General features: G+C 45.9%; 1 protein-coding gene across 2 annotated transcripts in view; it reads right to left on the bottom strand.

Annotated features, from left to right (window-relative positions):
* Positions 1 to 6,491: 6,491 nt before the first annotated feature.
* Positions 6,492 to 20,500, bottom strand: part of BOD1L1 (biorientation of chromosomes in cell division 1 like 1) — a 58,847-nt gene continuing 44,838 nt past the window's right edge. Inside the window, exons 16-25 of one of the 2 annotated variants that reach the window (XM_060188324.1) lie at positions 19,120 to 19,207; positions 18,731 to 18,804; positions 17,502 to 17,577; positions 17,362 to 17,396; positions 16,318 to 16,363; positions 13,939 to 13,988; positions 13,759 to 13,840; positions 13,184 to 13,343; positions 10,579 to 10,719; positions 6,492 to 7,751 (exon numbers count right to left, since the gene is read on the bottom strand). In XM_060188324.1, coding sequence (XP_060044307.1) covers positions 7,634 to 7,751; positions 10,579 to 10,719; positions 13,184 to 13,343; positions 13,759 to 13,840; positions 13,939 to 13,988; positions 16,318 to 16,363; positions 17,362 to 17,396; positions 17,502 to 17,577; positions 18,731 to 18,804; positions 19,120 to 19,207 — 870 coding nt within the window. In that variant the 3' untranslated portion in view covers positions 6,492 to 7,633. The remainder of the gene's footprint in view (positions 7,752 to 10,578; positions 10,720 to 13,183; positions 13,344 to 13,758; positions 13,841 to 13,938; positions 13,989 to 16,317; positions 16,364 to 17,361; positions 17,397 to 17,501; positions 17,578 to 18,730; positions 18,805 to 19,119; positions 19,208 to 20,500) is intronic. The other variant, XM_060188326.1, reaches the window with a different exon arrangement.

Genomic DNA, 20,500 nt, shown 5'->3' with positions numbered 1-20,500 from the left:
CTAGGCTCAATTTATTAATACTGTTTTATTATCTATTATTATTTTAGAGGAAGGAGAGAGAGCTAGAGGCAAGAGGAGAGAGGAAGAGAGAGGAGAGACTCTGTTGCACTGTGTCACCATCCATGGAGCCCATAGTTGTTCCTGTGGGGTTGGGGCTCAGTTCAGGGCTTCACATCCGACAGGGCACGTGCACTATGAGGTGAGACATCTCCTGGCATTAGACTGACTCCTTGTCCTGGAGCCCCACCCTACTAGGGAAAGAGAGAGGCAGACTGGGAGTATGGATCGACCAGTCAACGCCCATGTTCAGCAGGGAAGTAATTACAGAAGCCAGACCTTCCACCTTCTGCATCCCACAATGACCCTAGTTCCATACTCTCAGAGGGATAGAGAATGGGAAAGCTATCGGGGAGGGGATGGGATATGGAGATCTGGTGGTGGGAATTGTGTGGAGTTGTACCCCTCCTATCCTACGGTTTTGTTAATGTCTCCTTTCTTAAAAAAAAATCACTTTATCTATAAAAAAATAGAAATAAATAGACTGTCTCCTTAATTTTCAGAATCCAAAATGACTGGCAGTGTCCATTTTAACTCCTGTAATGTCTATTGGGGGAAGATTCCTTTTGAACCAGAGAAGCTAGAAACAGCAAGTTTGCAGTTAACAGTAATGTTTGAAGGGAAACAGGGACATGGGAGACAAAAATAGGAAAAAAGGCAAATTCTTGTTCATTTTTTTTCTGGGTGAAAAAATGTTAGTTGGCTTATTTCAAGTTTGACTTCCTGAAGGCAGACAAATTGGTTTCCGCAAATAAAAACAACTCAGAGCTTTGATGATAAACTCACTTAGAAAAGATGACATTTTTTAAAAAAGAGCATTGCACTGATTCTGCTTGAGGCCAGAGGGAAGGCATTTATTAAAAGCTCACAGCAAGGATGACTTTCAGGACACAGGAACTGAATGATTGAGGACACCAACAATTTCTGCAGAGGATTAAAAAAAAAAATCTATGCAGAATTTCTGCTTTAGAAAACTTGGCCTGTCTTTTGTAGGCTTTTTCTGGACCATACCTTCACAATGAACTAGCAATGATAGGGACTGTCCCACTCTCCAAAAGGAGGCTCGGTCAGCCTACTCTGCCACTTGAGGAAGACTGGTCCTGAAATGAGTGCAGCCTAGAAGGTTCCCAGTGGGAGTCGGGCGGTAGCGCAGTAGGTTAAGCACACATGACACAAAGTGCAAGGACCAGTGTAAGGATCCTGATTCAAGCCCCCAGCTCCCCATCTGCAGGGGAGTTGCTTCACAAGTGGTGAAGCAGGTCTGCAGGTGTCTATCTTTCCCTCCCCATCTTCTCCTCCTCTGTCTATTTCTCTCTGTCCTATCCAACAACAATGACATCAATAACAACAACATTAAGAATTACAATAATAAAAAAGAACAAGGCAACAAAAGGTAATATAAATAACTTTTTAAAAAAAATAGAAGGTTCCCAGCTGTGACCATGGACTGTGAGCTCAGACTGACAGGAACCCAGAGGTTATTTAGTCTTCTGTGCTAAATATGAATAGATATGGGCCCTGGGATAGATCATTATGGCAAAAAAAATAATTGTACTTATATATTTTATTCAATTTTGTGAGCAACTCTCTGCCCTAATCCTGCTTCCTAGCTTTACTCTCAACTCTGACACCATCTTCCCAGACAATATTTCTTGTCCACGCCCATGTTAGCTAGCAAGCTCAAGCAGAGATTACTAAGACACAGGCTCCTAGAAACATTTTTTTTTACTTTTAAAAAATATTTATTTATTCCCTTTTGTTGCCCTTGTTTTTTATTGTTGTAGCTATTATTGTTGTTGTTATTGATGTTATTGTTGGATAGGACAGAGAGAAATGGAGGAGGGGACTACAGAGAGGGGAGAGAAAGACAGACACCTGCAGACCTGCTTCACTGCTCATGAAGCGATTCCCCTGCAGGTGGGGAGCCAGGGGCTCAAACTGGGATCCTTACATGGATCCTTGTGCTTTGCACCACCTGCGCTTAACCCGCTGAGCTACTGCCCAACTCCACGTCCCCAAACATTTCTGAAAGAGACTTCCAACTTCCTTCTACCTTAAGGTTCCTTAAGGTTCTCCTCCATTCCTACTTTATGGTTCCTGTTTATTAAACAATTTTGTCCTGCTTTCCATCCTACTGCTTTCCAGCCACCAAGTTGTAGATGCTACTATGATTCCATTCTGACTTCCCAGGGCAGACAGTCTCACCAGTGTGTCCCAGAACCCTGTCTCCCCAGAGCCCTGCCCCATTAGGGAAAGATAGAAGCAGGCTGGGGGTATGGATTCACTTGCCAACACCTATGTTCAGTGGAGAAGCAATTACAAAAGTCAGACCTTCCACCTTCTGCACCCCATAAAGAATTTTGGTCCATATTCCCAGAGGGATAAATAATAGAGAAGCTCCCAATGGAGGAGATGGGACACAGAACTCTGGTGGTGGGAACTGTGTGGAATTATACCCGTTATCTTACAATCTTGTAAATCAATATTAAAAGCACTAATAAAAGATTAAACAAAAGGAAAACTTGGCATATTGGGTACTTGTCAAGGCCAATTGCAACACTCAGACACTAGATTAATTATGTTCTTCAATTGTATCCTTAATGCACTGGAAGTTTAACTATGTACAGAAGTATGGGGTGTGTGTGAGTAGGCAGACTGTGCCCATGCAAGTTATTTTCTCTTAACTCCAAATCCACCTTATTTAATTGTATATATATATATATATATACATACACACACACACACACACATATACACACATATACATATTTTTCCTTCAGGGTTATTGCTGAGGCTAGGTGCTGGCACTGTGAATTCACTGCTCCTTTTAGCCACTTTTTTCCATTTTTTTGATAGGACAGAGAGAAATTGAGAGAGGAGGAGGAGACAGAGAGGGGAGAGAGGGGGGAGAAAGAGAGAGAAAAGAGAAAGGGAGGGAGAGAGAGAGAGAGAGAGAGAGAGAGAGTCCTGCTTTACCACTTGTAAAACATCCCCCCTGCAGGTGGGGAGTGGGGGCTTGAACCCAGGTCCTTGTGTGGGGATTTGTGCTTGATACTCTGCATTTAACCAGGTGAGATACCATCCCCCCACTTTTTTTTTATTTCCATTGAGGTAATGGCTTATGAGGCTGTATGTTTTGGGGGCATGATATCACACTTTTTTATGATGTCACCACACTGCACCCACCAGCCAAGTCTGTGGGATACCCTCCCTCATTACAGCCCAGGTCTCCATCTCTGATGGCCAAGTTCTGCTTTGGAATCTAAAGATGTCTTCATCTCGCTGATCTTTTGTTTTGCTTCTTTCTAATCCCTCATGAGTGAGATCATCTGGCATATGTCCACTTCCTTCTGCATTATTTTGGTTAGCTTGATCTCCAATTCGATCTACTTTGCAGGAAAAGGCATGATTTACTCCATTATGGCTGAGAAGTAGTTCAGTTGGGTTTATGCCTGGTTAAGCGCACATAGTCCTAAGTGCAAGGACCCTCGCAGGGGTTCAAGCCCCGCCCCCAGCTGGCTCCCCAGTTGCAGGAGGGATGCTTTACGAGTGGCAAAACAGGTCTGCAGATATTTAGCTTTCTTTCTCTCCCTTCTCTCTCTGTCCTATTCAATTGAAAAAAAAAATTGAGAAAATGGCTGCCAGGAGCAGTGGATTTAGCACCACACCAAGTCCCCAGTGATAACCCTGATGTCGGGTTGGGAGGGGGAGTATTCCAGTATGTTCCAGACCACAACTTCCTTGTCCACTCGTCTGTCACTGGGCACTTTAGGCTGCTTCCGTATCTTAGCCTCTGTGAACAGGGGCTGCCACGAACACAGGAGTGCCGGTATATCATTTCACATGAATGTTACCGTGTTCATTCCATCCCTTTTCATTCTGCTTTGTGTGGCTCAAACTGGGGTCTGGGGCTGGGGAAGTTGCTCACTTAGATGATGTGTTGCTTTGCTATGTACACGACCCAGGTTTGAGCCCAGCCTCCACAGCACTGAAGGAAGCTTTGGTGGTTGGGTCTCTTTCACTCTCTGCCTCTTTGTTTCCATCTCAAAACACAGAGTCCCCCCCCCCCCCCACTAGGGAGAGATGGCCACAGGCTGGGGGTATGAATCAACCTGCCAGCGTCCACGTCCACAAGAGAAGCAATGATAGAAGACAGAACTCCCACCCCCCAAATGAATTTTAGCCCATGCTCCCAGCTAAAAACTAGTGAAGTTCCCAATGGAGGAAATGGAAAACAGCAGTCTGGTGGTGGGAACTGTGGGGAACGATACCTCTATTTATCTTACAGTCCTTTAAATTGTTATTGAACCACTAAGAAAAATTAAAAAAAATACACAGTAAAATAAGCCAGGTTTCTCTTTAGCCATCAGACTCTTATGAATTCTGTTCACTTCCTTTCTCTTCCCTTCCTCTCTCTCCTAATTAGAAAGAAAGAAGGAAAGAAAGAAGAGAAAAATGAGGGAGTCAGGAGGTGGCGCAGTGGGTTAAGCGCAGGTGACGCAAAGCGCAAGGACCCGCGTAAGGATCCCGGTTCAAGCTCCCAGCTCCCCCCCTGCAGGGGAGTCGCTTCACAAGTGGTGAAGCAGGTCTGCAGGTGTGTCTTTCTCTCCCCGTCTCCTCTCCACTCCTCTCTGTTCTATCCAACAATGATGGCATCAGTAACAACAACAATAATGACTACAACAAGAAAAACAAAAACAAGGGCAACAAAAGGGAATAAATATTTAGAAAAAAAACTTTCAAAAGAAAAAATAGCCACCACGAACAGTGGATTCATAGTGCTCTGTTAGCAAAAAAAAAAATAAATAAAAAAAAATAAGTAAAAAAATAAGCAAAAGCAAAGAAACATAAAAAGGCCTGAACTTATTCCTACCGTGTATGCGGTAGGAAGATTGTAGTCTTCAACCTGATACAAGGGACACCCTGGTTGAGCACATGTTACAGGAGGGCCTGCAAGTGAGGGGCCTCCCGGCAGACCACTGTTAAATCGTGAGAGCTGGTGCTCAGGGAATGCCAGGAAGGCTGGGTATAGCTACAGCAGCGACACGACACACACAGCCTCTGGAAACTGTCACACAAGCCGTGACGGTCCAAAGAGAGGCAAAGTATGGCTGAAATGGTATTTATTGCCTTTTGTTGCCCTTGTTTTATTGTTGTAGTTATTACTGTCATCGTTGTTGAGTAGGACAGAGAGAAATGGAGAGAGGAGGGGAAGACAGAGAGGGGGGGAGAGACACCTGCAGACCTGCTTCACCGCCTGTGAAGTGACTCCCCTGCAGGTGGGGAGCCAGGGGCTCGATCCAGGATCCTTATACTGGTCCTTGCGCTTTGTGTCACCTGCGCTTAACCCGCTGTGCTACCGCCCGACTCCCAGAATTTATTTTTTTACATAACCTGGGAGGTGACTTGGTGGCAGATTTTAAGACCTGCGTATGTGAGACCCCAAGACTTGGCACCACCACATATGCTGGTAATGATGCTCCTCTTCCCACCCCCTTTTTAAGTTTTTTATTTATTTTTATTGGATAGAGATAGCCAGAAATCGAGAGGGACGGGGGTGACAGAGAGGCACCTGCAGCACTGCTTCATCATTGTGAAGCTTTCCTCCTGCTGATGGGGACTTGGGGCTCGAACCTGGGTCCTGCTGCACATTGTAACGTGTAGTCGACTAGGTGTGCCACCACTGTGGCCCCCACCCCCTTTTCTTGTTAAATAATCTTTTAAAAATTGTTAATTTTCAGAACATATTATTTGATCTTGGGTCTTAAGACATAATAGGAGCTAATTAACCACAAAATGGAATTTCTATTCAACTGTATTTAACATAAAAAAAAAAAACCCAAACTGTTCACCCGGGGGCTGGGAGGTGGTGCATCTGGTTAAGCACACACATTAGTGTACAAGGACCCAGGTTCAAGCCCCGAGTCCCCACCTGCAGGGGGGAAGTTTCACGAGTGGTGAAGCAGGGCTGATGGTGTGCCTCTCTTCTTTCTCCCCCTTCCCTCTCAATTTCTGTGTCTACCCAATAATAATAATCACACACACACACACACACACACACACACACACACACACATATATAAAATTGTTCACAGGAAGTGAAGACAAACTCATCCATATAAAGGAAGAGACAATCCTGCTCCTCTTCTCCCGGGTACCTTTCAGTTCTAACATTCCACTCAAGCAGCAGAGGCCATCAACCACTTAACTTATATCTGAAGGTGAAAGTGGAGCAAATATAAAGGCTGTTCATTTGAAAAGAAGACATTTTTCCATCAGGATAAACTTGAAAGTATGGAATAAGATTCTTACCACTCAAGTTTTGGGAAACATTTTATAATTTATGTATAAAATCTCAGTAAGAAACCATTTAAAATGACAGAAATATTCACCTTACATTGAGTAAAAAAAAAAAAAAAAAAAAACCGCACACATTGAATGTATATTTTAATTATAAAGGATATGAACAAAACACTTTAAAATAATTGCAAATTATTTGGCAACTCATCACATCATTGCTAGAGACAAAAATTGATCTTAAGAAGAGTTGAATCTTATGAAAAACTTAAGTTGGACAGTTTCCTCATATGGGAGTTAAAACATGTTTTAAAAAGAATCTGGCTACAAGCCAGCTTCTATTTTGAAATCATTGTGTCTGAGACAACATGGGATCCTGGACCTCCGCAGGTAGGAGTAACGTGATCCTCACTGTTACTTCTCTTCATTGCGAAAAGCCAGGCCGGGCAGGAGGGGGTGGTGGTGGTGGTGGCTCCGGGAGTGGCTCAGGGCAGGAATGAACACCCACAGATGCACTTTTGCTCAGGTGAGGGCTCTGATTTCAGCAGAACTAGAACCCGAATGCCAGCGGGGTTGGGGAGGAGTCACAAATGCGAGGTCAAAACAAACCCAAGAATGGAGCCACAACTGTGAACAGAAAAGCCATGGAGACCCGTTATGGAGCTAAGCCAGAAGCTTCTGCGTTTCCTGCAGGGTCCTATACAGACAGTTACAGGGCAGGCCAGCTCCTAAAACATTTCTACTAGTGACTGCATAACATTTACCCCTCCCCCCTTTTATTAAAAAACAAAAAAACCAAATAAGCAGATATATAGCAAAGTTCACAGATAAGTTTTCTCTGTAAAATAAATAAAGTGTTCATTGATTAGCATCATACATCGAGTAAAATACAACCTATTTTTACATGTTTATATTCTGTACACAGATTAGCGGTAGGCGGGCCCGTGTCCCGTAGGGCTGGGCAGGGCAGGGCAGGGCAGGGCAGGGCAGGGCAGGGCAGGGCAGGGCAGGGCAGGACCACCTTGGGTGGGTGGGTGGGGGAACCCTCCCTTTCCAATGTTAAAATATACAACTACTTTGCTTGGAGTTCAGATACAAAGTAAACGTATTGACCTTCATCTGAATTAAATGTACATAGTATCTTCTCTGAACAAGAGTTTGTACAGCTGCTGGAAACAACAGGGAGAGCCTGAGCCAAAGGCCTCAGGTGAGCACGGCCTCCGCCTGGTGATGCCCCCCAGCTCGGCCCCCACGGCCACTGGGTGCTGCTGGGGCCACGTTACCGCTTTGCTTTCTTGGCCGGTGTCTCCTCCCCCCTCTGCTGACCTCGGGTGCGTGCCCCGGGTGGGCTGGCTTCTCTCTTGCGCTTGGTTGGCGGGGGGAGCTGTGCCTTTGACCTGTGGTGGACAAAAGTGCGGAGGGAAAAAAAAGTAAGTCAGAAGGACCTGCTCACCTGGTCTTGGGGTCCCCCCAGGGGGCGGGCGGAGCTGTGAACTTGAGAGACCTAGAAGCAGTGCTGTGTATACAGGCCCATCAGGCTTCGGGGTGCTTTGCATACACCGTCTTTGTTGTCGCTGCTTGGAGGGCGGATCTCCTGTACCTGCAGTGCAGGGATGTGTACCGCCGTTTCTGCATACACCACGCACCGCACGGCAGTGTAAATGTGACTCGTGCGCGTGTGGGGAAGCCAAAACGTCCGTGACTCGCTTCATGCGCACCTTCACTTTGGTGGGGCGCTCTGATCTGAACCCCCAGCCTCTCGCAGCTCCAGAGGAGCTTGCCCCTTGGCCACAGCAGGGCTCCGGGGAGGGCCTTGGAAGGCTCTGCTCTGGGCTGCCCTGTCACACAAGGTGCTGACCTCGCTCCAGTCCCTGTTCTTTTCTAGCCCCTAGTTGTTCAGCCTACACAACAAACAGACTGACAGACAGCCCCTTCGGATGCCGCCTGCCTCCCCACCCTCTGTGCCAAGGTGAACCAGGGGGGTTCACCTAAGTGCACAGGCTCGGCTCCTGGGCAAAGCCCGAGGTGGTGGGAGAGGTTTGGGATTCCGTGGGCACCAGCCTGCCCAGCTCTGCAGCCCTCAGCACAATGTCCCCTGGGAAGCAGCGCTCAGTCACAGCACTGTCCTGTGGATACACTCTGCAGACGCTCCTCTTGGCTTTCTGAAACTTCCGGTACCGCATCACCCAGAGCATAACTTGCAGAGTCCTCTGAACCTGCCTGACCTCAGCATTGCCCTGGGCTGCTGTAGTCCCGTTCTGTTATCAGGCTTTCGGGGAGCTGCGTCAAAGAACAGAGCCACTGTGAAGCCCCACAGCTCTGCCTGCCTTGCCTACAGCACTGGCTGTTACTGTGGTTTACACCTGGCTCCCCTCAACAGGAAGAGGGGACACTCAGCATATGACGATACGTGAAGAGAACACACCAGGAGACTCTGGCACTGCACCTAAGGAGCAGTGGCCGTTCTGTCACCAAAGGACACGGGAACGAAAACTGGATCGGGTGGAGAAATGGGACTCTTCCGGTAAGATGCTATCTTTGCTTACTGCTCCTCTTTTGACGGCAATGGTAACTCAAATGGGGTAAAAGGGTGTAGCTGCAGACGGTGTCACCCGTGCCTGTGCTGAGCCTGGCTGACAATCGGGGTTTCTCTCCTCACACGCTCTGTAGGGTCACTGCAGGGAGGAAGACCTATGCTCTGATGCCAAGGAGCAGAGGACAGGCGCTTCCTCCAAGCTGTGAATGTGGTGGGTCTCCTCCCAGGCCCTTTCCTTCTATTGAGTGTGACCTATGGAGACCCCCCCCCCCCGCCCCGGCAGAGTCTGCATCTCACCAGGGCCTCTAGTGAGTGGCATCTGCATATCCACCTTTGAGCAGAATCGGACCCTCAAGTGTCTGCTTAGTGAGGGCTCATGGGAGCATCTCTGGGCAGGTGGCCAGTCCTTCTGTTTGCTTGTCACTTATGCACTGACGTGGGGACAGTGATGCCTCTGCACAGGACAGCATGCTGCGCGCACCCACTGGGCTGTGGCATCAGGGAAGCTCTGTGAGTTCTGCATATTGTGGACAAGCTTTTTATTTCTTCATATGGGAGCATGCAGAGATGAAGACATGACACGGTTCTGACCTCCAAGAAAACACTCATGATTCAAGAGGGAGACTTGAAGCTCAGACACCTGCAGCCCGGGCCACAGGCTGGAGGTGCACTAGGACGGAGGGCTGAGGATGGGTGGCAGCAGCAGGATGGGGGTGTGGAGGACGGATGTCCCCAGCTTGCTGGGGAGCTGGTGGCAAGGCCACTCCTTAAGAAAGCGCTCGAGAAAGGGTGAAGAGTGTCTTGGGCAGGCCCTGGGGCCAAGCTGGCAGCTGAGGCATAGTGGGTGCTTTAGTCACCGACCCAAACCAACCATGCGGGACAGTTACCTGCTTGGCCAGGTGGCGTGAGCTGAACCAAGCACTCCATCTGGGACCTCACCAAGCAAGAGGCCTTGTCCTCGGGTCCTCATCAGGGACAAGCCTATGTAGGAGACCACAGAGGCCCTGTGCTACCTTTCCTATTCCTCCTGGAACCAGTTTCTGTCTGGGAAGCCAGTGGTTCTCCATGATGGTTATTTTGGCAAGACACACACCGGATGGGAGCTTCAGAAGAAAATGTTATTGTATGGCTGGGGGTATGGATCAACCTGCCAATGCCCATGTCCAGCAGAGAAGCAATTACAGAGGTAGAACTCTCACCTTCTGATCCCCAAAAAGAATTATGATCCATATGCCCAGTGGGGGAGAAATGATAGGGGGAAGATGACCAGAGGGCTCTGAACTCCCAACTCCATCAGAACGCAGAGAAAGAAGAGGAAAAAAAGGAAGGACATATGGAAGTAGTAGTAATAGGTGTAGGTGTGACTTGAAAAGGAAGAGAAGGTGGGACCATGGGGGAAAAAAAGGGCCAATCTATACAAATACAGACAGATAGCTGTTGAAATAATAATTAACCCATACCTGTGACTTTGGGAGAATTACTATAGCTTCTAATGGAGGGGAAGGGGACACAGAACTCTGGTGGTGGGAATGGCATGGAATTATACCCGCTATCATATAATTTTATAAATCAATATTAAAGATCACTGACAAAATTAAAAAAAATATATATATATATAAAGTGTTACTGTAGTAGAAGGGGTGAGGGAAGGGGTCATACCGAGATGTCAGGTGTGAGCACGGACTTACCTTCCTAATGGGGGAGATTTACTAACTTTTTCGCTGGCAGAGAACTTCTCTTTTGCTAATTTTTGGCGATTTCTAGGAGAAACCTTTTCTGGGTTGCCAAGTTTGGAGGCTGCACGTGTAGATGGCTCGCTATGATGCTTTCTGAAACAGATTATAGAGACACTGGGCAATGGTAGCACTCGACACGCCAGGCCCTGGGACTCCTGAGAACGGAGGAGGCCCCGTGTGGGCCAGAGCTGGCAGACAGGAGCCAGAAAAGGGAATTCCTGACCTTTGCAGTAACTGGCCGCACGGTTCCAGCCCTGCATTTCTGTTATCTCACTGGAGTCATGAGAAAGAAGAATCTGGAATACTTAGAAAATACACTGACTGAAGAGATAAAGTTTTCAAAAGGGCTTATTACACCACTGTAGGAAAAAAGGGCCAAGGCTCATGAGTCACGAGATTGAATGAATACTGAACCTCAAGACTGGATCGGAAGATGAGATGCATGAGGATCAGATGTGGCAAGAGTCGGCTTAACTAGGGAAGAGAGAGAGAAAGAATGGAAGGAAGGAAGGAAAGGAATGAAGGAAGGAGGGAAGGAAGGAAGGAGGGAAGGAAGGAAGGAAGGAAGGAAAGGAAAGGGAAGGAAGGAAGGAAGGAAGGAAGGAGAAGAAAGAAAGAAAGAAAGAAAGAAAGAAAGAAAGAAAGAAAGAAAGAAAGAAAGAAAGAGTAAAGGGCAAGGCAGGGCAGGGCAGGGCAGAACAGATCAATGGAAAAGGCTTGGTGAACTCCTGTGCAGGGCAATCTGAGGGAACAAGAGGATCCCGGTATAAGCAGTGTCTAAAACACAGGAGAGACGGTCATCCTGAGCCCACACTCGGGGTACAGTCCCTGCCTCTCTAAGTGGGTTGAGAAAAAAATGGAGATAAGCCAGTGAGGGGGCCTGAAACAAGAAGAGCCAGCAGCTGTTCTCAGTGCCTACGGCTTTAAGAATGGACCCAAGAGAAGATTCTGCTGAGCACAGGAAGGTGGAAGCAGAAGAGGGAGTGGCTTTTCCTACTCCTACTCAGAAGCAGAAAGGGCATTCTGAGGGTCTGCTGGGACAGTGGCCGAGGCAACAATGCAGTGACAGCCCAACAATTGTAAGGAAATCCCAGAGATTCTCAAGACACCAGAGCCTTGGTACTGATCAACCCATACCAAAAAGTCTAAAAGAGAACAGAGCCTGTTTGTCAATCAAAAGTTGCTATAGCACATTCAGGAAAATACCGATAACCCTGGTGATTCAGAATTAAATGAGAATTAATTTAGGTGTGAACTTTAGAAGGCAAATCTCATCACTCCTTGGAGACAGCGGGGGCGTGCTCTGAGACAGGCTCAACTGTAGTCGGTGAATTTCCCTTGACGTGTGTAGAGTGCTGTGGGACGTTCTGTGCCTGAATGCAGAGGTGCTGGGCTCCAGTACCCGACCCTCTCCAACCAGAATTCCAGAATCTGGATTCTATGACTTCTACTCTGAGCTGCCTTGTTCCAAAGACAAGTATGAGACCACCACGCCAGCATGTGTGGACTCTTGAAGGTTTCTGGCTCTAAAATCTGATTCTCTGAGAAATCAAACCATGACACAAAAAAGGCTGATAACATGCAGGTCTGGATAAATTAGTAATAGGTGATCTGAAGTCCTTGTGCAAATATGGAACACTACGACTATCATGTTACGATGATGGGTGAAATGAATGCTCCCGAATACGTTTTTATTAGTTTGGGCAATGGCATTACGGAAGGTGAGACCAAGATTCACAGCCTGTGAATCCATTAATGTGAAAAATGTTATTGCTTTAGGAAGAAACATTGAACTGCACAAGTGGTACACCATTTCTCAGCATATGCTGTAGGAAGAGAGGGGTTGATGTAAACAGCAATGACACAGGATGACAGAGAAACCACACAGCAATGTTTGCTCAGACCAAACTAAACAGTCTTCTAACTCCTCTAAGACTATGCTGGCCCTTAATAATTAAATGTGACCTGTGGGGGAGGGGAAAAGAATTCCCTCAAGTCCCTTGACCATGGTCTGTTTCTGTTTCCAGAGGCTTCTGGCAATATGAGGGCTTGGAAGAACACACTTGGAGAAATGTGAAAACACCAGTCACTTAAGTCACACACGTGGGGACACATGGCAAGCTCGTGTACGCAACCAGCCACGACCTTGGCTGAAGCAGGTGACAAGGTGGGCGTGCTGACTCTCACTCATTTGAGTCAAACTCACTGTATACTGTGTGTCTCCCTGCTCTGTGTCAGCACAGTATCTGCGATACCTGTGGGGGCCCGCTCGTTGTCTGTAAAGGAATTCAGTGGGTTCCCCCAAACAAGCACTAGCTCCGGAAAGATTCTCAAGAGACTAAAAATAAAAAAAGGGTTGGGAGAAGGAAAAATGCATCTCTGAGAAGAACTGAAATGTCTGAGTGCCCAGAACAAGTGCTCTCTACTGAAGAGAAAATGAAAGGAAGCAGCTTCCGCTGTGGCCTGAGGAACTCAGTGAGGAGAGAGCCCCAGGAGCCCGAAGCTGTGCTCAGGCTGAGAAGCCAGAGAAGGCCAGTCCTTAGCAGTGCTCCCTTACCTCTGGGCCTCAGATCTGGTAGTGGACCGAGTGGTAGCGCCCAGGGGCTCCTCCTCCTCCTCCTCCTCCTCCTCTTCCTCCTCCTCAGACTCCGGGTCCTTCTTGTCTTCAGCCGCTTCACATAAGGGTTTCTGGCGTTTTCTCTCAGGTTCTGAGGATTCTGTTTGAAAAGAAGGGCGACACCTGGATCACTCAGTTCCCACAGGCCTTTCCAAAGGGCAGAGGCAAGGAATTAAGAACGTAGGGTCTTAGAGACTTGAAGCAGAAGAAGTGGTTTTCCACTTCCTTTCTGTTTTAGCACTTGTAATTCACAACTGTTTAACTTAATCTCAAACACATTTGGGATAGTTTACTTAGGCGGTTCACAGCCAATGTCCAGGAAAAATTCTCATGCACTCAGAAAAGCATCTGGGATCTACCATTCCTGACACAGGATTAGAGACATTTCACACGTATTTACGTAATCTAATGCTGGCTGTCCCCTCACTGCATATCCCCCCTTTTAAAGAAAGTCTTTCAGAAAGGTAATTTGGAACTGTTTTGGTACAGTAATTTAGAACCTGCTAGGGACTTACCAGTGTCATCTGATAAAGTGAGTGGACGCTTGGGCTTCCGTCCCCTTCTACGTATGCTTGCTACTGTTTTCTCTTCATCATCCTAGAAGCAATTGCAATTCAAGTAGAATAGGCCATCAACTGAGCACTTAGTAAGTTTATTTCTGAAGGACACACACCGATAAGAAAGTTAGCACTTACATTGCTTATAGCTTTCTCTTGTAGGTTAGCTGTTTCTTTACTGGACTCATCTTTAAGAAGAAGAGAAGTATCTCTGCATTAACATTTTTTCCAGATGTATGATTCACTTATACATATGCACGCACGCACGCACACAAGCACACGTGCACGGATGTGAAAACAAAACCTCTAAAACCTTCTATGATTTTGTCAGTCACTAGTCTCAACACCCTGGCTTGCTGTCTATGGATGCACTAGTGCTCATTAATGAACTTCATGCCAGTCAAGCAAAGACGGAGGTGGGATATCAAGCAGAGGGTACACCAGAAGTCAAGTTTAAGACACTGAAGTAAGCCTTGGATTTCTTACTGATAAACTGTGTGATGCTGGTAAACCACTCAGTTTCTGGAGTCTCAGCTTTTTTTTTTTTTGTTTGTTTGCAAAATGAGGAGTGGCTTTAGACCACCTTTAGGCTAGAGGTGTGTGTGTGTGTGTGTGTGTGTGAGAGAGAGAGAGAGAGAGAGAGAGAGAAAGAGAGAAAGGGGCTCTAGGGGGTCCCCAGGAACTCTAGGTCAGAATCACAGACTTCACTACAATATCACTGTAGCCTCCAAATATTATCATCACCGCCCCCCCCCCCACTCAGGGAAGAGACTTAAGTAGAGTGATTTAGGTGATTTGTTTACACAACTAATAAGTAGGGTGACATAACTGGAACACTTTTGTCTCTGAATATATCCTGGCAAGACCAAAATGTGTATTCTATGAGCCCGTGTTAGCTTGTATATGCTCACCCTTCTTGTATCTGTTTTATGTAGCTGCTACAATTTTTCTGAAAACATGTCTTGGTAAGAAAAATGTTTAGTTCACTGCACTATCTGAAGCCAAAATTATGGAGAAACTGGTAAAACAGAAAATCCAACAACCCAAAGGTTACTTCTTCCTTTAGGTGAGACCATACATGGACCACCTTTTTGCAAGTCTAGCACTCTAAGGTAGAGGGAAGATTTAAATCAAGGAAAAGGAATTCTGCCTGGGCCACCCTTGCCCAAATTCAGAAAACCAGTCAAACAACCCCCAAGCAACTCTACACACAGCTTAAATTAGAATCAATAGCTGCAAATTGGTCAGAAGTTAAACATAAGCACACCCCTATTTACCTCAAGTACCATGATAAAAACCACACCGCTGAATGCAGAAATATTTAAAATTATGTACTTGTTTTGTATCTTGATAAGAATGTGCCTTTTCTTGATCTGACCAATACACAACTATGGGTCAGACAGTTTGATCAAATTCACCATCAAGTTATAAAATATTTGACCCCAAATAGCTGCTATATTCATCTCTTATTTTTGCCTAAGTCATCTCTTTAAATCTAGTAATGGCCCTTCTAGATGCTTTTATGCATTTGCTATTTTTGTTGTTGGAGAGAGATGGAGAGAGCAGGAGGGATAGTGGAGGAATGTCACACCTCTCTCTTCCCTTTTCTTTCTTTCTTTCTTTTTTTCTCTTAAAGATTTTATTTATTTGTTAATGAGAAAGATAGGAGGAGAGAAAGAACCAGACATCACTCTGGTACATGTGCTGCCAGGGATCAAACTCAGGACCTCATGCTTGAGAGTCCAGTGCCTTAGCCACTGCACCACCTCCCGGGCCACTCTCTTCCCTTTTCTATGTTACTCTCATACATTGGCCAGCAACTTCAGCCTATGTCCTCACACAACCTGAAACATGAGTCTACTCATGGTAGTCTATTCTGCCATTTCCTGGCCGCTATGCAAGACATTTAGGGTCGGCAAGACAGTACACATGGAGCATGTGGCCAGGTTATAGGCTGGGTCCTACCACACTAGAGGAAGGGAACTAATTAACTGAAATGAAACTATGACATCAACGTACACACACATGCAACAGCAATAAACAAGATGGAATGTTCCCATCACTGCACCACCCAGAAGTAATCACTCAGCTACACTTCAGAATACAGAGTACATTTCTCTTTGGAGGCCAAAAATGACTAAAACGATTTCCTCTCTTGGACCCTGTTCCTGTTCCTGAGGATAGGTTCTATGGTGGAGCCCTGGTTTCCAGAATGGCTTGTATCTTCCCTAAACACATTCAGCAGAGAGACGATAGTTTGGACCTAGAAGGTGCCTTCTCTATTTTGCTTTTTCTGTTGGCTCTATCACCCTCTCTTAAGATGTTCTGGATTTCCAAAATGGAATGACTCAGCTCACATATCACAGGAAAACAAGAGTACAGTTTCTCACGGCTCCAAGGTCAAGTGCTTTTACCAAGAAGCCACCACCCACTGAGACACGAAGACACTCTAGTGGTGTCTCCAAAAGGCAGCCCCTCTGCCCCTTCCCCAGGTCACACAGAGCGGGAGATACACACCTGTGTGTGCTGCTTTTGGTCTGCTGCCAGGTGAAGACTCTTCTGCCTGAATTGAAACAAACCCCAAATTGAAGAGTTTTGGTTACTAGGCAGGCAAATGTGTGTCAACTATCTCCTGCAGCTGACAAAATGTACCCGGTAGATAGCAGATTCTCGTGCTTCTGAACCCCAAGGCCCACTTTTACAGGAGGAGACTCAGGGCTTACGGGCCGCTTGTGCAGTCTCTCTGCTGCTGCCCGGGGGACACACTCGAGGAGGGGACACAGCACAGCCCATGGGAACATTCCCCAGCCCTACAAAGTCACTGCATTGCCCACACGTCCTCACTTGAGGCTCCCTGTGGGCCTAGTAATTCTGTAAGTACCACAAGTACTGACACAGGGTTTTGTGTCTTCAGAGACTGAGTCTCAAGAGGGTCACATGACTGACACGATGCCACAAACTTGGGACTGAGTGGCTGAACTGAGGCCTGAATCTCCATTTGCTTTTCTTTGCTCAGGATTATAATAATAATAATCCCACACCATAACATTTTACTGCAATTTCATCAGGCATATGCTCCAGGGTTAAAGAGAAGGAATGCTTCAAGACAGTATCACTGAGCATTTCCCTGAACTGAGATCAGTACTTTTTCCCACAGAAGTTTCAGAAAAAGCTAAGATGGTGAGTTGCAATGGAGGATTCCATAATAAATAAATAAAAACAAAAAGCCCTGCTATTTAAAATTTATACAGTCTAGTTCATTTCTACATTCATCAAGGATGACCACAAGGTAGGTAAGGTCCCTAGATAATTCTTAGCCAAGCAAACTCACAGGCAGAATAGGCTGAAATCTGATGGGAATAGTTAGTTAGTACAAACATGTTTCTGTAAAGATATCTGCAATCAAAATATCATTTGAGTGTTTACTTGATGCTTAAGAAGTCTGCTAAAAAGTTCTTCTAATATTAAAAAAAAAAAAAGGTTCAAAATACTATGCAGAGCTGAGTACTCTTTCTGGGTCAAGAGAAAGTGGGATTTCCTGTGTCTTGTAGAATCACTTACAGTGACAGCTCCAGTGTCGGGCTTGCAGTCTTCTTCTAAAAAGCAAGCAAGCAAACAAGAAACAAACGTAAAAATGAAAGTCACGTAGAAAATCACTTTGGATATCTCTGACATGTGGACTGCAAACAGCAAATACCTACTTGCTTTCACTGTGGCTTCTAAGGGGTATTTTCGAGGTCTTCCTCTTCTCCTTTTAACAATTACTGGCTGATCTTCCTAAAAGACGAAAAGAAAAAAAAATCCACAAGAGTAATTTGTATTCTCTGTTATACAAACAGCCCCCCATTTTCTCAAAAGGAGACTGAATTTCCTAGGGGATCTTAAATTTCAACTTTTGTCACTTTTAAGTAAGTCATTTTTATGGGTTGAATGCTTATAAACTATTCAAAGGTCATTTGGAGATGGGAGAACTTGGCAATGGGTAGCCAGAGCATCTGCTGGTGGATGGGCTGTTTCCCTTGATTCAGGGCCTCTGTCTTCAGCTGGTGTGATGTGATTCTCTGCCTCACTGGGCTCACTGGAAAACCGATGGGCTTTGGTGTCCAGGATGGAGGCTGGCCGTCCTCAGCAGCCTCCCAGGAGTCCCTGGCCCTGTCTGGAAGCTGGGTCTCGTGGGACACTTGCTACAGGCCTTCTGCACACCCTCCCTGCTGCTGCTTCACTTCATCATGTCAAGACCCAGGGTGGGCCACCGTGTTTCTCGGCCTTGAACTGGTCATGGACTTGGCCACGCCAAGTTGCCAGCTCAGAACCTGGCATGACCCCGAGGAATGGCTCTGAGTTCATCCCATCCATTCGGCCATGGCATAAGTAGGTCTCACACAAAGGTTTGGATGAGACGAAGAGAACAAAATTCATCAAAACGACACTGATAAATGCACCGGAAGAAATGGTGCCCCACTTTGGATGGACCTTGAAAAATTCATGTTAAGTGAAATAAATCAGAAACAGAAGGATGACTATGGGATGATCTCATTCTCAGGCAGAAGCTGAAAAACAAGATCAGAAGAGCAAACACAAGTAGAACCTGAACTGGGATTGGCGTATCGCACCCAAGTAAAAGACTCTGGGATGGGTGGGTGGGGAGAATACAGATCCAAGAAAGATGACAGAGGACCTAGTGGGGGTTGTACTGTTATGTGGAAAACTGGGAAATGTTATGCATGTGCAAACTATTGTATTTACTGTCGAATGTAAAACATTAATTCCCCAATAAAGAAATAAAAAAAGGTGCCCCACTGCACTAGGGGAAAAAAAAAGAACTCTTGTGTTTGAGAGAAACATTGGCTGACAGCACTTGATAGCACTATGTTTGCAGCATCTTAGTGAAGTGAAACAAAATAAACAGGAAAGGACATGCCGTAATTACCTCTTGCGACTTTACGGTGCCATCATCACTTTGTTCTGTCTTTTCACCGGCAGCATCGCTTCTGCTCTGTTCATCTGCAGGAAAGGGCAGAGCCTGTTCGCTGTTGGCACAGCTCCAGGCCCAGTCCCTCATGCACGCACACTCGTTCTCAGGCCTGCAGCCCCCAAGGGATCCCATGGGGGTCTGGCTGGCTGAGAAGCAGCCCAGTTTGGGTGGGACAGACTGCCGTAAAAATGACTCCTGAACCTTCGGTACGTAAGACACGAGCAGCTGGACCCTAAGCCACAGATTAGCTGGTGAAGACTGGTGAGAGAGGAAGAGTGACTGGCTGTGGAGAAGGATTCCTTTCCTCCCCAAACGATTTCTCTACACAGATGCACAGTGCTTACCTTGCCCTTCTGTGGCTCCCTGAATAATGCTGTTAGTCTTGGGACTTTCTTTAGACACTACGTCTTCCAGGTCTACAGAGCTCTTTTCCTACAGAGGAATTTAAGAAGTTTCATTCTTAATCCTGACCCTGTGTCCATTTATATGGTCCCAGACACTCCTTTCTATTTCAAAAATAGCCTAGCAGTCTTTCAGAATGATTTACTGAAAAAAAAAAAAAAAAGAAACTTGTAAAGTAACTGGTTTTTGCTACTATTGAGACTGTAAACAAAAGGTACAGCTACCAGTGGGTTAAGCACATGTGGCATGAAGAGCAAGGACCAGCGTAAGGACCTTGGTTCGAGCCCCTGGCTCCCCACCTGCAGGGGAGTCGCTTCACAGGTGGTGAAGCAGGACTGCAGGTGTCTTATCTTTCTCTCCCCCTCTCTGTCGTCCCCATCCTCTCTCTATTTCTCTCTGTCCTATCTGACAACAGTAATAACTACAACAACAATGAAAAACAACAAGGGCAACAAAAGGGAAAATAAATAAATATAAAAAATAATAATAAAAATTAAAAAAAGGGTACAGATTTGGAGGGTAGAAAAGCACAAGATAAAAGCTCAATCGTAAAGCTAGAAGAAGGTCACTGTCTCCTGGCTCCTCCCAGCTATCAAAACAAAAACCATTCCTCTCCTTTCCCTCATTGTTGGATTTCACCTGTCAAGAGAAATCCCAGAGAGAGCAATGACAAGAATGTGCAGTTAGGTTTTTCTGTTGTTGGCAGGCAGAGGCACAGAGGATGTAGGAAGATACAACAGAAGGTGTCGAGAGGAGTGTCTGCATATCCTGCTGGGCTGACTTTGATTGCTCAACTATTAGCTACAAAGAATTTCCAGTATAAAAATATTTGTTGTAATGCTAGTATGTTCTGTACATGAAACATATAAATGAAATGTACAATTAGAATACTGTTTTATAATAATGAAAATGCTGTCAGTTATATTATTTTTTTATATTTATCCCCTTTTGTTGCCCTTGTTATTTTATTGTTGTTATTGATGTCGCTGCTGTCGGATAGGACAGAGAGAAATGGAGAGAGGAGGGGAAGCCAGAGAGGGAGAGAGAAAGAGAGACACCTGCAGACCTGCTTCATCGCCTGTGAAGCAACTCCGCTGCAGGTGGGGAGCCGGGGGCTCGAACTGGAGGACCCCTGTGCCGGTCCTTGTGCTTTGCGCCACCTGCGCTTAACCCGCTGTGCTACTGCCCGACTCCCATATTATTATTATTATTATTATTTTTTTTTAAGTAAAAGTAGTCTTAAGTTAGATTTCACTTAAATTTACCATAAAAAAAAAAACATAGAAATTTCAGGGCAAAAAAAGAGATGCCCTTTCAATTGCG

The sequence above is a fragment of the Erinaceus europaeus genome, chromosome 3, assembly GCF_950295315.1.
Source record: "Erinaceus europaeus chromosome 3, mEriEur2.1, whole genome shotgun sequence".
Taxonomy (NCBI): domain Eukaryota; kingdom Metazoa; phylum Chordata; class Mammalia; order Eulipotyphla; family Erinaceidae; genus Erinaceus; species Erinaceus europaeus.
The sequence above is the reverse complement of the archived record's forward strand: the minus strand, read 5'-3'. Positions and strand labels throughout refer to the sequence as shown.